This window comes from Perna viridis, chromosome 12 (genome assembly GCF_037379345.1).
Source record: "Perna viridis isolate PV_CMFRI_1.1 ecotype Kerala chromosome 12, ASM3737934v1, whole genome shotgun sequence".
Taxonomy (NCBI): Eukaryota; Metazoa; Mollusca; class Bivalvia; order Mytilida; family Mytilidae; genus Perna; species Perna viridis.
The window spans coordinates 19,382,343-19,394,964 of NC_142456.1; the positions used below are offsets into that span (position 1 = coordinate 19,382,343).

At 33.0% G+C, this 12,622-nt stretch overlaps 1 protein-coding gene across 5 annotated transcripts in view; it reads left to right on the plus strand.

Moving 5' to 3' along the window:
• The window catches only part of LOC148601590 (basement membrane-specific heparan sulfate proteoglycan core protein-like), a 158,293-nt gene that overhangs the window by 83,632 nt on the left and 62,039 nt on the right, over positions 1–12,622 (plus strand). For all 5 annotated transcript variants that reach the window (XM_088554734.1, XM_088554732.1, XM_088554731.1 and 2 more), the window contains 11 exons: positions 850–966; positions 1,287–1,394; positions 1,653–1,760; positions 2,219–2,343; positions 3,058–3,199; positions 5,446–5,589; positions 5,773–5,889; positions 8,919–9,050; positions 9,613–9,900; positions 11,264–11,391; positions 12,355–12,528. In XM_088554734.1, the coding sequence (XP_088410860.1) occupies positions 850–966; positions 1,287–1,394; positions 1,653–1,760; positions 2,219–2,343; positions 3,058–3,199; positions 5,446–5,589; positions 5,773–5,889; positions 8,919–9,050; positions 9,613–9,900; positions 11,264–11,391; positions 12,355–12,528 (1,583 nt within the window). The remainder of the gene's footprint in view (positions 1–849; positions 967–1,286; positions 1,395–1,652; positions 1,761–2,218; positions 2,344–3,057; positions 3,200–5,445; positions 5,590–5,772; positions 5,890–8,918; positions 9,051–9,612; positions 9,901–11,263; positions 11,392–12,354; positions 12,529–12,622) is intronic.

Here is a 12,622-nt window from a genome sequence, read left to right on the forward strand (position 1 = left end):
TACTTGATCAGAATTGTTTGTTCAACTAGGGGCGGCATGCCTACTTGAACAGAATTTTGTGTCCAACTAGGGGTGGCATGACCACTTGAACAGAATTATGTGTTCAACTAGGGGTGGCATGACTACTTGAACAGTATTATGTGTTCAACTAGGGGTGGCATGCCTACTTGAACAGAATTTTGTGTTCAACTATGGGTGACATGCCTACTTGATCAGAATTGTTTGTTCAACTAGGGGCGGCATGCCTACTTGAACAGAATTTTGTGTTCAACTATGGGTGGCATGCCTACTTGATCAGAATTGTTTGTTCAACTAGGGGCGGCATGCCTACTTGAACATAATTTTGTGTCCAACTAGGGGTGGCATGCCAACTACATCAGAATTGTGTGTCCTACTAGGGATGGCATGCCTACTTGATCAGAATTGTTTGTTCAACTATGGGCGGCATGCCTACTTGATCAGAATTGTTTGTTCAACTAGGGGTGGCATGCCTACTTGAACCGTATTATGTGTCCAACTAGGGGTGGCATGCCTACTTGAACAGAATTATGTGTCCAACTAGGGGTGGCATGCCTACTTGAACAACATTGTGTATCCAACTAGGGGCGGCATGCCTACTTGAACAGTATTATGTGTCCAACTAGGGGCGGCATGCCTACTTGAACAGAATTATGTGTCCAACTAGGGGTGGAATGCCAGTTTACCTCATTGAGCAAGCATACTAAATGACATTGCTGATGTTAATTCAGTTTGTTCCATGTGTGATCACTCTATCAGATATGAGGTCATCAATTAAAAGTCTCAACTACTCTCAAGGGGTGAAAAATCACATTTTGTGTTCATTTTCAGTACAAAGATGTGTATCTAACCAGTTTACATGTAGAACCCAGTTCCAGTGCATCCCTGCCAACAGGAAGTGTGACGGATTCCCAGACTGTTCTGACAGAACAGATGAAGAAGGATGTGGTATGTACAATGTACTTATAGTCTGTATGTCTGTTCTTCAAATCCCAATGCTGGGATTAGTATTGGAGGCAATTATGCGTTCATTCTCATTGAAGTTAAAAAAAATAAATAGCTCATAGACTGGAAACTTTAAGGGACCAGTAAATGAATCATCTTTCTTGTAAAACCTAAACATGAAGTCAAAACGGAAATAAAAATGCATTAGCTTTCTGATAAAAGTGTGTAAGTCTTAAAAGGCCATTTGAAACCTCAATGATAAGGCAAATGACCTTTCTGGTTCATTGAAACATATTGAAATCTGGTTTTCACTTTTATTTCAGCATGCCAACCAAATGAGTTTAGATGTAGTAATGGTCAGTGTATTGACAACAGGAGACGGTGTGATCGTGTTCGAGATTGTCTCGACAACAGCGATGAGGAGGGGTGTGGTATGTTGGTTACTATAAACTTCTGCTATCAATGGTCGTGAATGCCTTGCTGGTAATAGGGAAATGTTACTTATTCAGTAGTAATTTTCAGTAACTTCTCCATAATGGAACTTTCAAAGACTTTTCTGTCTCTATTCTGGTAGATCTCTGTGTAATGTGAACTGTATACTAAACAGTGTGATATATTTGTTAATAAGTTCATGTTTCTGCAAATCTGCCATGATGTTTCCTTCTGTGACCTTTTGACCTTTTCTGTAGTCTGCAGAGCTGACGAGTTTACCTGTAACAATGGTGACTGTATCCCTGCCACGCGTAAATGTGACAGAAGAATGGATTGTCGTGATGGTAGCGATGAACAGAACTGTCGTATGTATAAATTATGACAACAATTCTTTAAAATTACTTGGAGACAGCCACTTGAGATTTTGATCATGGGGTTTTGATTTCAAGTTTAGTTTTAGACTTCAACTTTTTGTTTGACCATATTTGAGGTGACCATATGTTACATTTGAGGTGACCATATACTACATTTGAGGTGACCATATATTACATTTGAGGTGTGGAGGTATAATTGTTTGGCATTGGGACACTGATTTCTTGTTTATTTATCAGTGAGAAAAATACACTTGAAAGTAATATTGCTTTTTCCTCTGAATGTATTTATCTGCATGTACTGGATATTTGACTCATAGGGATAAAACGTTACACTCATACGGGCCTCAAACCTTTACCTTATATTTTCCAATATCAAAACATGTTTAATATAATAGTTTGATGTATCTAATCTTTTCACATATCAATTGTTTGTGAAATTTATATTTTAGCTGTTCCTGTGTCTATTACCATTACACCAAGGGAGCTTACTCTGAGACAAGGAGCTCAAGCTTTCTTTGAATGTTCCATAACAACATCTGATACTGTCATTGAATGGTATAGGAATGGAAATATTGTAAGTCTATGATTGACTTTACCTACTATAAAGTAAAGTTTGTTCATGTATATGAACCACCAGGGGGGAGTTAAATATATTGCTTTTTTTCTGGAATCAAAATCCTGAAATCTGAAATTGGTCTGTTTAATTATCTTTTTTTTTTTGTTATTGCAGACAGTTTGCAATTTAGGTAGATTCTGACTAGGAGGATTAAGTAACAAGTCATTTTGTTTGAATGATACACGAAACTGTAATGATAACGAAATGTAAGAAAATGATAATGGCTTTAGATGAATTGGTTTAGTTATACAAGCCACTTGAAATATATCAAGATTTTATTTTATCGTAAACATGAGAAGAATCATCACTTAATTTAAATTGCCACTATATGAAGAAGAAAAAAATCGATTTTAAAAACCTTTCCAGTATTAGATCAAAACTTCTGACCACAATGTTTATGTCTCCTGATCTGAGTTAAGCAGTCTATTACAGTATTACTTTTCTTTTTATGTTTTTAAATGCATATTTTCTTTAAATATGTATAAAATTTGTTCAGCAGAAATTGGGATGATTTATCATGGTGGTGGAATGAAGTGGAATAAAGAAATTATTTTTCGTATGATTATTATAATTTAGATTAAAACTCAAATTCTAGCTTATTGAATAATGTCACAAGGGTTTAATTAGGGAAAATTTAATTTCACCGAGGTCTGTTCTTTGACATAATTTTAGGACATCCAACCAAAAGCTACAGTTGAGAGAGGAAGGTTGATCATTCCTAATCTGGACATTACAGATGCTGGTGATTACATCTGCTCTGCTATCTACAACGATAGAACATACACAGAATCTGCCAGGCTTATTGTTAGACAGAGTAAGTAATAATCAATACTAATAAAGAGTGATAAAATACCTGGACATGGACTGAATCTGTCAGACCTATTGTGAGGCATAATAAGTATAGAGAAAACCCAATAAAACTGATGAAAAGACCAGGATATGAACTGAATCTGTCAGACTCATTGTTAAGCAGATTAAATACCGAGAAACACTTGTATAAACTGATGAAAAGACCAGGAAATGGACTGAATCTGTCAGACTCATTGTGAGGCAGATTAAGTACTGAGAAAAAACTATGACGAACTCTGTGTGGTTTAAAAAAAAACTGTACTTTTAACTTAAAAAGTAGACATAAAGGCTAAAAACCACTAATTCCACTTTCCATAGGCTTCTATGCTAATTTCACAATATTCAATGGCTTCTCTGGACTTTACCTTAACTTTAACCTGCAGAGGACTATATATCAGCATGATTCTACATATGTCAGCTCACAATCCTCAGAATGGCATGTGGGGTTAGCAGACTTGCAGTGCAGTACTGGTCACCGGAAGTGAAGTGTCTATAAATAGCATGGGAAATCTCAGTGTTTTCACAAGATAGGGGTATATTTAAAAATCATTATGGAGATTAGGCTTCACATCACAAGAAGCAAAATGCACCTATAAAATGTACAGAAATGTTTTTCCTTTCAGAAACTGTTTAAATTTTTTAAATAAGATGAGAACTTTTTTCACAGCACTATGAGGAACAGGGGTAATTTCTGCGTAGGACTATTTTTGCGTACGTTCCAAATGCTCATTGGTTGAATTGGTGGTCTGTAACCTAAAGAGTCACTTTTTGTCTTAGAAAAAATAAATAACTATACAGGTATCTTCCTACACACATACTGAATGCATTTGCAAAGTTTCAGTGAAATGTGACAAGCACTTTTTTAAATATTTGATTTTTAAATATAGGGTAACCAAGTTGTGCGAGCAAAAAAGTGACAATATTCTACCATACTTAAATGCATTAAATATTTGCAAAGAACTTTTTCTGACTTTTCAAATAAAAAATATCAATCACAACTTGTTTTTTAACAATATTAATGAAGAAATAGTTTTAAAAGTAATCATTTTCTGAGAAATTGGTCTATTTTTAAAAATTTATTTCTGACATGCCTCCCCCTTTTTCTTGATCACATGTCAAAAATCCTAAATCTTTAAATTTTCACAAAAGGTGATATATTTGGCTTTAAATTTGTAAATACAGTGTTTTCACATTAAAACATGACCAGTAAAGGGCACCTAAAGCAAAAAAAGTACTCAATAATGGATTTTCCATGTTGCCATAGGGGAATGCTGATATGGCCTTAACCGCAGTAATGAAAGTGAGTTTTTCCTCATTTCTAACCTAATTTTTGCTCAAATCTACACAAAACTTGATTTCAAGTGCTTATTACCATCATATTTAGGTAAATATAGCCCTCAAAGTTTAATATTTGATATTTTTACTAAATTTTCTACACTTTTTACAAGATAGGACATAAAAATCAGCCAAAAAGACCAATTTTCCATAATTTGGACCTATAACTTAAAAAAATGCATATTTTGAAGGATTTTTGTAGTGTATTCCTCTCATGGCAAAGTTAACAAGATCTTCAAGTAGTTTAAAGCTATTTCAAGAAACTTTTCATTTTGCCATGGCTTAAGCTTAAGGCTAAAAACCACTAATTCCACTTTCCATAGGCTTCTATGCTAATTTCACAGTATTCAATGGCTTCTCTGGACTTTACCTTAACTTTAACCTGCAGAGGACTATATATCAGCATGATTCTACATATGTCAGCTCACAATCCTCAGAATGGCATGTGGGGTTAGCAGACTTGCAGTGCAGTACTGGTCACCGGAAGTGAAGTGTCTATAAATAGCATGGGAAATCTCAGTGTTTTCACAAGATAGGGGTATATTTAAAAATCATTATGGAGATTAGGCTTCACATCACAAGAAGCAAAATGCACCTATAAAATGTACAGAAATGTTTTTCCTTTCAGAAACTGTTTAAATTTTTTAAATAAGATGAGAACTTTTTTCACAGCACTATGAGGAACAGGGGTAATTTCTGCGTAGGACTATTTTTGCGTACGTTCCAAATGCTCATTGGTTGAATTGGTGGTCTGTAACCTAAACTGAATCAAGTTATTTGGAAATCATTGTGAAAACTGGATTTCAATGTTAACTGACTTGATTAATCTTGCACTTTCTGGGTTGGAATAGACTACCAAATTATTTTTATTTACAGTTTCTGTGCCAACAACTCCACCACCTGTTGGACCTTGTGGGGTTGGACAAGCCACATGCCGTAATGGACAATGTATCCCAACAGACTATCGTTGTGATGGTGATAGAGATTGTGAAGATGGCAGTGATGAAGACCAATGTACAAGTAAAGTATCAAAATAGAATGTGTTAGATATGTTGGATGATATATTCATAGCAACAATATTAAATATACCATGTATTAATTTTATATCTTAAAGTACATTTGTAATATGGAACAAATTTTTTCTTCGTCTTTACAAGAATAGTAATGTACTGCATGTATAATTATTATTATTTTTTTTTTCAGTTACTGGTATTTGTGAACCCAATGAGTTCCGCTGTAACAACAACCGCTGTGCAATGAAGATTTGGCGATGTGACGGGGACGATGATTGTGGAGATAATTCAGATGAACAGAATTGTCGTAAGTTATTGATACCAAATCAATAAATACAGGATAGTGGTGTTTAAATGTTATAGTATGGCATGATGTAGACAGCTAGAACATTATGAAAAGTAGATAATGCAATTTTGTTTAGTTGAAGTTCCAGCTCCAAATGAGGAGGCAAGGGCTTATAGTACTAGTAAATTAATTGTCCTTATTCCCTTGTTGCAATGATTGGACAAGGCAATGATCGGACTAGGCAATGATATGCCTTTGTCTTGCCTTACACACATATTAAGTCACAACTCCTTATAAACTGAAATTTTGTAAGTTGGTTTGACAAGAAATATGCATAGTCTCTCATTTTCATTTTGATTTGACAAATTTGACTGAAGTTTAGTAAACTTTCATTTTTTTTAGCAAAATGGCAGAGAATTATGGTTATATTTAATAAAACTGTAACATAAAGTAGATAAAACATGTTAAATAGAAAGCCTATTTTAGGATTTTCTTTCTTCTAAATTTATCTTTATTGAAATAAAATTAAGATCTGGTCCTCAAAACAACTGAAGATTTGAGGACTTGGACCTTTTTGACCTTGAAAGATGTTTAGTAAAAAAATAGCAGTTCGGCAATTTTGTTCTTGCTTTGATGTGTCAAGAAACATTTAATGCTTTAAGAATGTTCCATTTAACACATTTATCAGTCAAAATCTTCATCCTATCATTAATTTTTTTTTATGATTAATAAACAGAAAGTGAAGAGCAGTGATTTTAACCAAGTAAAATTGGTGGGAAAATTCAAATTGATGGAAAGCGTCTACTTTTGCAAAATTTTATGGTCATAAGCTGAAATTGATTTTTTTAGTTTTATTACAGCATAGGATAAATATTCAGTTAAAATAGTTTTTGAAGGTAAATGCAAATTAATTTTACACAGGTTTAAAAATTTGGAATAAGGTGAAATGGAACAAAATTTGTAAATGTGAGTGAAGTTGGGTAAAATATTGATATGTCAGATTTTGTTGAAAATTTTCCTGCACTTTTCTCCAAAAAATACCGGTATATATATAAGCAGTTAAAAAATATATATATGTAACAGATGCCTCAAGAAAATTTTGAATAACTTTTCACTTGTTTTCTAGTTCTATTGAATATGAATATATTTGAGGAAGAAAAAGACCCAATTGAGAAAAATAATGTTCCAGCCATTGCCCAATTCTTTCACAGAATGGTACTTTTAGAGTTGTCTTTTTTAAGCTAATTGAATACCCATGCATTTTTTTTGGCTCTGACATTTAAAGGAAATTATTAAATATATTTTTAACTTCTGCTTTAGTAGTTTAGACAGCTTTTTGTCATTTCATCGGTTTCATTTTCTGATTTCTTCTTTATTTCAGCATCCTGTGAGAAATTTTAAATCTTATTTTTGGGTTAATTTTTGCATGATATGTTTTGTGTTCTTTTTGTTTTATTTCACCATGTCCTTGTGATTGTCTCAGCATTACATTCATGCTAATGCCTAGTATATAAATGTTTAAATGTTTTATTTAATGATTTAAAGTTTAACATATTAAATAATTGTTGTCATGGTAATTGCTTTCTTGAAAAATAGGTTTTGTAAATTGTGATCCATAAGGCCTTTTAATGTTAATTTCTTGGTTCTTGGGCCAATTTTCACCAAAAAAAAAAAGGAAGGGAGGCATTTCTTTTTTTTTTTGTCGAGGATAATTTCACAGTATTCACAGTCATAAAAAAGGTATGAGTAAGGAAACTCTCCTGAGAGGGAGGAAAGGTTTTCAAAGATCAATATTGGGGACTACATGCTTGTTTGAATGCTCATATGTCATATATCACAGTATTTACTTCTACTGGATATATTTGTTAAAAGCTCCTTTTTTCATTCTTGTCCAGGGGTCTATATATCAAATAACAGCTGTTTTGAATTCCAGGCTGTAAAATATCACTGTTAGCCTGATTGGTCGAATTGTGACATGCTGTTGAGAGTTATTCTGTTGAATTGAAACGCCATGTCATGGTGAATTTGCCATTAAAATGATGCCTGATTGTGGATTTCTATCTAAACCTAATTAAAGGATGTTCATGAAATAACTTTACAAGAATTTAAATTATTTGATGTGTACATAGCTGATGAGAGTGTTTAAATGAAGTGAAATTATGTGTATTTGAATTGGTTATAATATATGATAGTATGTTTTGAATTTTACGCTGTTTTCAACCCTGGTGAACGTGCTAAGATCATGCATTTGGGTTTAATTTGAAATTTCTACCTTATTTCTTTCCGAGTGCTGTGCAAAGTAATGCAATTTGATGGAATAGCTTCAATTTTAGCTGCTTTATTTTTCATGGCTTAATACACAAATCAGCCTATAATGCTGATCAATGCTTGTCAAATTTTTAAGTAGCACTTCAGCTAAGAATCATGCAAAATGTGATTCATGGGTAAAAAACCTACATATTTTAATTTTTGATATTTTGTTTGAAATGTCATAGTAAACAGAAATTAACATGTGGTTTTTCATATAACCCGTGCTCTTAGGAGATGAGAATTATATAGAATGCACTGTAGATTTCAAAATTAAGGGAGATAACGTTGTGATTGGCACTCAAATACAATAGAATCTACTGGATTTTCAATGTGGATTATCTCCTAAGAGCAGGCAGATTTGAATGAACAATTACACATTTCATAGTGTAGACCCATAAAACAACTTAATTACAAAAATAAAAATATGTAGCCTTTTTTGGGGTGTATCACATTTTTCAGATTTTGCATGATTCTTACAAAGGCAGCTACTTAAATTTTGTTGGGGGCTGGTGTTTTCAAATAATCAACAGAAATCCATATACAGTTTAATAATTTGATGTTTATTCCAAATACATTTTAAACTGGTTCACGTTTTAAACGTTAGTTGGGAAAGAGGGATAAATTTCTGTTATAAATATTTGCTGATATATCAACCAATTTTATTGCACCATCCAGATACTAATATATCAACCCATTTTGTAGCATCCTTTACAGAGATATCAACCATTATATTTTTTTAGCATCTCGTAAACCAGGTGATCCATGTAATGTCTATGAGTTCCAGTGTTTGTCAGGGAACCAGTGTATCCCTGCATCCTACCAATGTGACGAGGAAGTCGACTGTCAAGATCGCTCTGATGAAATTGGCTGTTGTAAGTAATAGTAATGAGTAGTATGTTATTGACTGGGAGCTACGACCAAAGAAGTCAGAATTGATTATACTGTCTGCTTTGGAGGTACTTGGTGATCATGCAGTCGATTCTTTTGTCCATCAATTCATCAGTCCCTAGTTTTCTAAATGTAAATCCTCTGACTGCATAGCATTCTATGAAAATTGATGTCATTGTGCTTTTCTAAATTTTCATTTACATATGAAGGACTTTTTCTGTATATTGATGAAAAACATGGACTTTATCATTTGTCTGAGCGGGACAGTTTTCTCTGCCTCTGTTACCACAGTCATTTGATAATTTTGACAAGCTTTTTGCAAGTATGCCATATTGTGGGATAGCAAATTTCCTGTTGGACTTCTTTATTTATATTTAACCATAATGTGTTCTGGGTAGGGGTATCCCTTGCAGTTAAAGCTCACTGTCTGTTTAGTTTTGTACTTGCCATGCTTATGACAATTTTACGTCTTGTTGATAAGGCCAACTATATTTACATCTGTATTTTTTTTAAAATTGAATATGAAATGCTTGTTTTGTATCTTAGCTCCACCTGTCATCAGTCTACCACCAGTGGCCAAAGTAGATGTCGAACTCGGTGGGACATTTACCATTATCTGTGAAGCACTAGGTACACCAACCCCTCTTATTGTCTGGAGATTGAACTGGGGTAACCTGCCAACTGGACCTAGAGTTTTCACTAGCAGTGAAAACGGACGAGGAAACCTTACTATCACTGATGCCCGTATTGAAGACTCTGGTGCCTACACATGTGAGGCCATCAACACACGTGGATCTATTTTTGCTACACCTGATGCCATTATTATTGTCAGAAGTAAGTTTGGTCGTTGTTTGAGAATGAAATTGGAGCCATGATAGACCATTGAAGATCTTTCAGAAAGATTTAATGCAATTAAAAATATTTTCCTCAAGTAAATACAATAAAATCTTTAAAGTAAAAATTATATTATATCAAGAATTTGGATCTGATGTCAGTTCACTGGCTTCATGTTTTAATATAACAGTACTGTGTGTCAAGGTTTTCAGAAATTAATATAGTAATTACTTTCTTGTAGAAAATGAAACAGGTAATTACTGCTTGTATTGGCTTCCTCAATCATTGCCTTACACAGACTGGTCGGGACATGCACTCTTACAGTGAGTGCAATAGTTAACTTCAGAGAATTGAGTTGAGATGACAATGGCCTAATGAACTTTCATAAGTTGATTGAACAATGAACAAAATTTTGTTTAAAATACCTATGAAATGATCGAAAGTTTGAAATCTTCTTGGTATTTGTCCAGTTAATTACCTAAGAAAGTTCATAAGGTTTACATCATTTAATCAAGAGAAGACTTAACTTTATTCTGTGAAGTTAACTATATTACTTGCTGTAATATCTTCCCTGTGTCAAAGATAATTATAATGTTGTCAAGTTCACAAGTTTTGCTTTTAACTCAAACCAAGTGACCAACCCATTTATCCATGTGTTCCAATTAGAAAAGGGCTGATGCTATTTTGGCCATTCTCTGTGAAATGTTAAATATGCACACAACTTTTTAACCAGGAGGTGATGATAGTGATTTCCCACCATTTTATACTTATTTGTTTCAGTTTATTGACATGTTAAAGTAAGAAACCTAATTTTTTTATATAAGTATTTAAAAAAAAAATCTGAGTTTAATGGCTAAAAACTTTAACCAACTGTAGTGGAAAAATAATTCAGATCCCTTCAACCATAAAGAGAATCTTTATGTAATTCCAGAAGATGCTGCTCCTGATACTTTGGCATAAATAAAATTCTAGAAAATAATGCACAAAAAATGAAATTTGTTCACTGACAAGTCAAAGAGAGAAAGTAAAACAAAGACAGTAACAAATAATACATAAAAATCTGAAGAACAGACATATAAAACTTGAAATTAAGGAGACAACTAAAAGTCCACTTGATCCATTGTTCTCATACTGATTTGAAGAGAAACATTTTACATTTTGACATTGTTGACACTGAGGTCAAGAAGTTCTGTATGAAAACAAGAGGAAAATGTATTATTTTTCCTATTGGCAGCCAATAGAGTCAGAACAAGTTAACCCAATAAAGATCATATAGGAGTCTATGTGTTCTATGTTTTGTCTTCTTTGAATCAATAATGCGTTGAATTAAATCTTTCTTTTTTTTAATTTTTCATTTGTACAGGATATCCATCTGGTCTCTGTACCCGGCCTTATTTCAATGCTGAGGCTTCCGTCACTGGAGAATGTGTCCGTTGCTTCTGTTTTGGTCAGACTGATGAGTGTTACAGCAGTAATTTACAAATCTCTAATGTAAGAATTATTCTCTTTTATTCACTGATGGGATGTTTTTATTTCAACAAAAATTGGTTTCAGAGATTGATTCAAAGAGATAATAAGTCCACCAAGAAATGAAAAATAAATTAACGTCTATATGTGATTGTGATATCATTAGCAGTCTGCATACAGTCCTTGTTACTTAAAACTTTTTTTGGGATATATCTATCACAAGGATATACCTATCCCAAGAATCCACGAAATGTAATGTGACATTTTGCTTTCAGTTAAAACAATTCCGTTCAAATCTATTTTAAGTGGCCTTTCAAAGGAGAGTAAATCATGGCGGTATAAGACAGGTAGAGTTGATGTAAGGGTTATAGGGTAATGCACTTCATTGGGATTTGCTGTACATGTATTCAATAACAATTTTTTAATATTAGAAAATCATTTTGTTATATTAAAAAATGTGACTGATTTTGCAATATTGCAAAGTGATTTTTTAATATTGCAAAGTGATTTTTTAATATTGCAAATTTATTTTCTAATAATACAAATTCAATCTGTAATATTACAAAATGTGTGATATTTTATAATATTACTAAATCAGGATTTTGTAGTATTAGAAAATGAATTTTTGATATTACAAAATAAATTTCTGCTATTAAAAATGTATCAATTTTTGCAGTGTACTAATTTTTGCTATTTTTGCAGTGAACAGAAAAGCGTGAAAATTGTACCCACAAAATTGATGATGCTTGCTAATCATTTTATAAAACTGCGAGAATTGGTGTCTGCAAATATGTTCACTTTACAGAATCATTGAAAATAAGCAATTGTGAAAAGTTAGTACATTTACAATACATCTACATTTACAATACATGTATGTACTTTTACAATACATGTATGTACATTTACAATACATGTATGTACATTTACAGTACATGTTCGTGTATATGGCAACAAGAAGAAAAAATATTATTTAACTTTGTTTTGCAGATAAACTTGGTTGGAACCATGCAGTTGATTGACACTAATGCATCAAGGACAGTTGATTCCTTCAATGTCCAGCAACTTCCATCCCGTAGGGGTGCCTGGATACCATCCTTCAATAGGCTTTCACCAAACATGTACTACTACTGGAGTCTGCCAAGAGAATTTCTTGGGGAGAGGGTATGTAATTTGTTGTAGAGGTGTGGTGATATATGGAATGGGTTGTAAATGACACATTGGTTTTCAGTGATTAGATTTATTAGAATATTTTTGT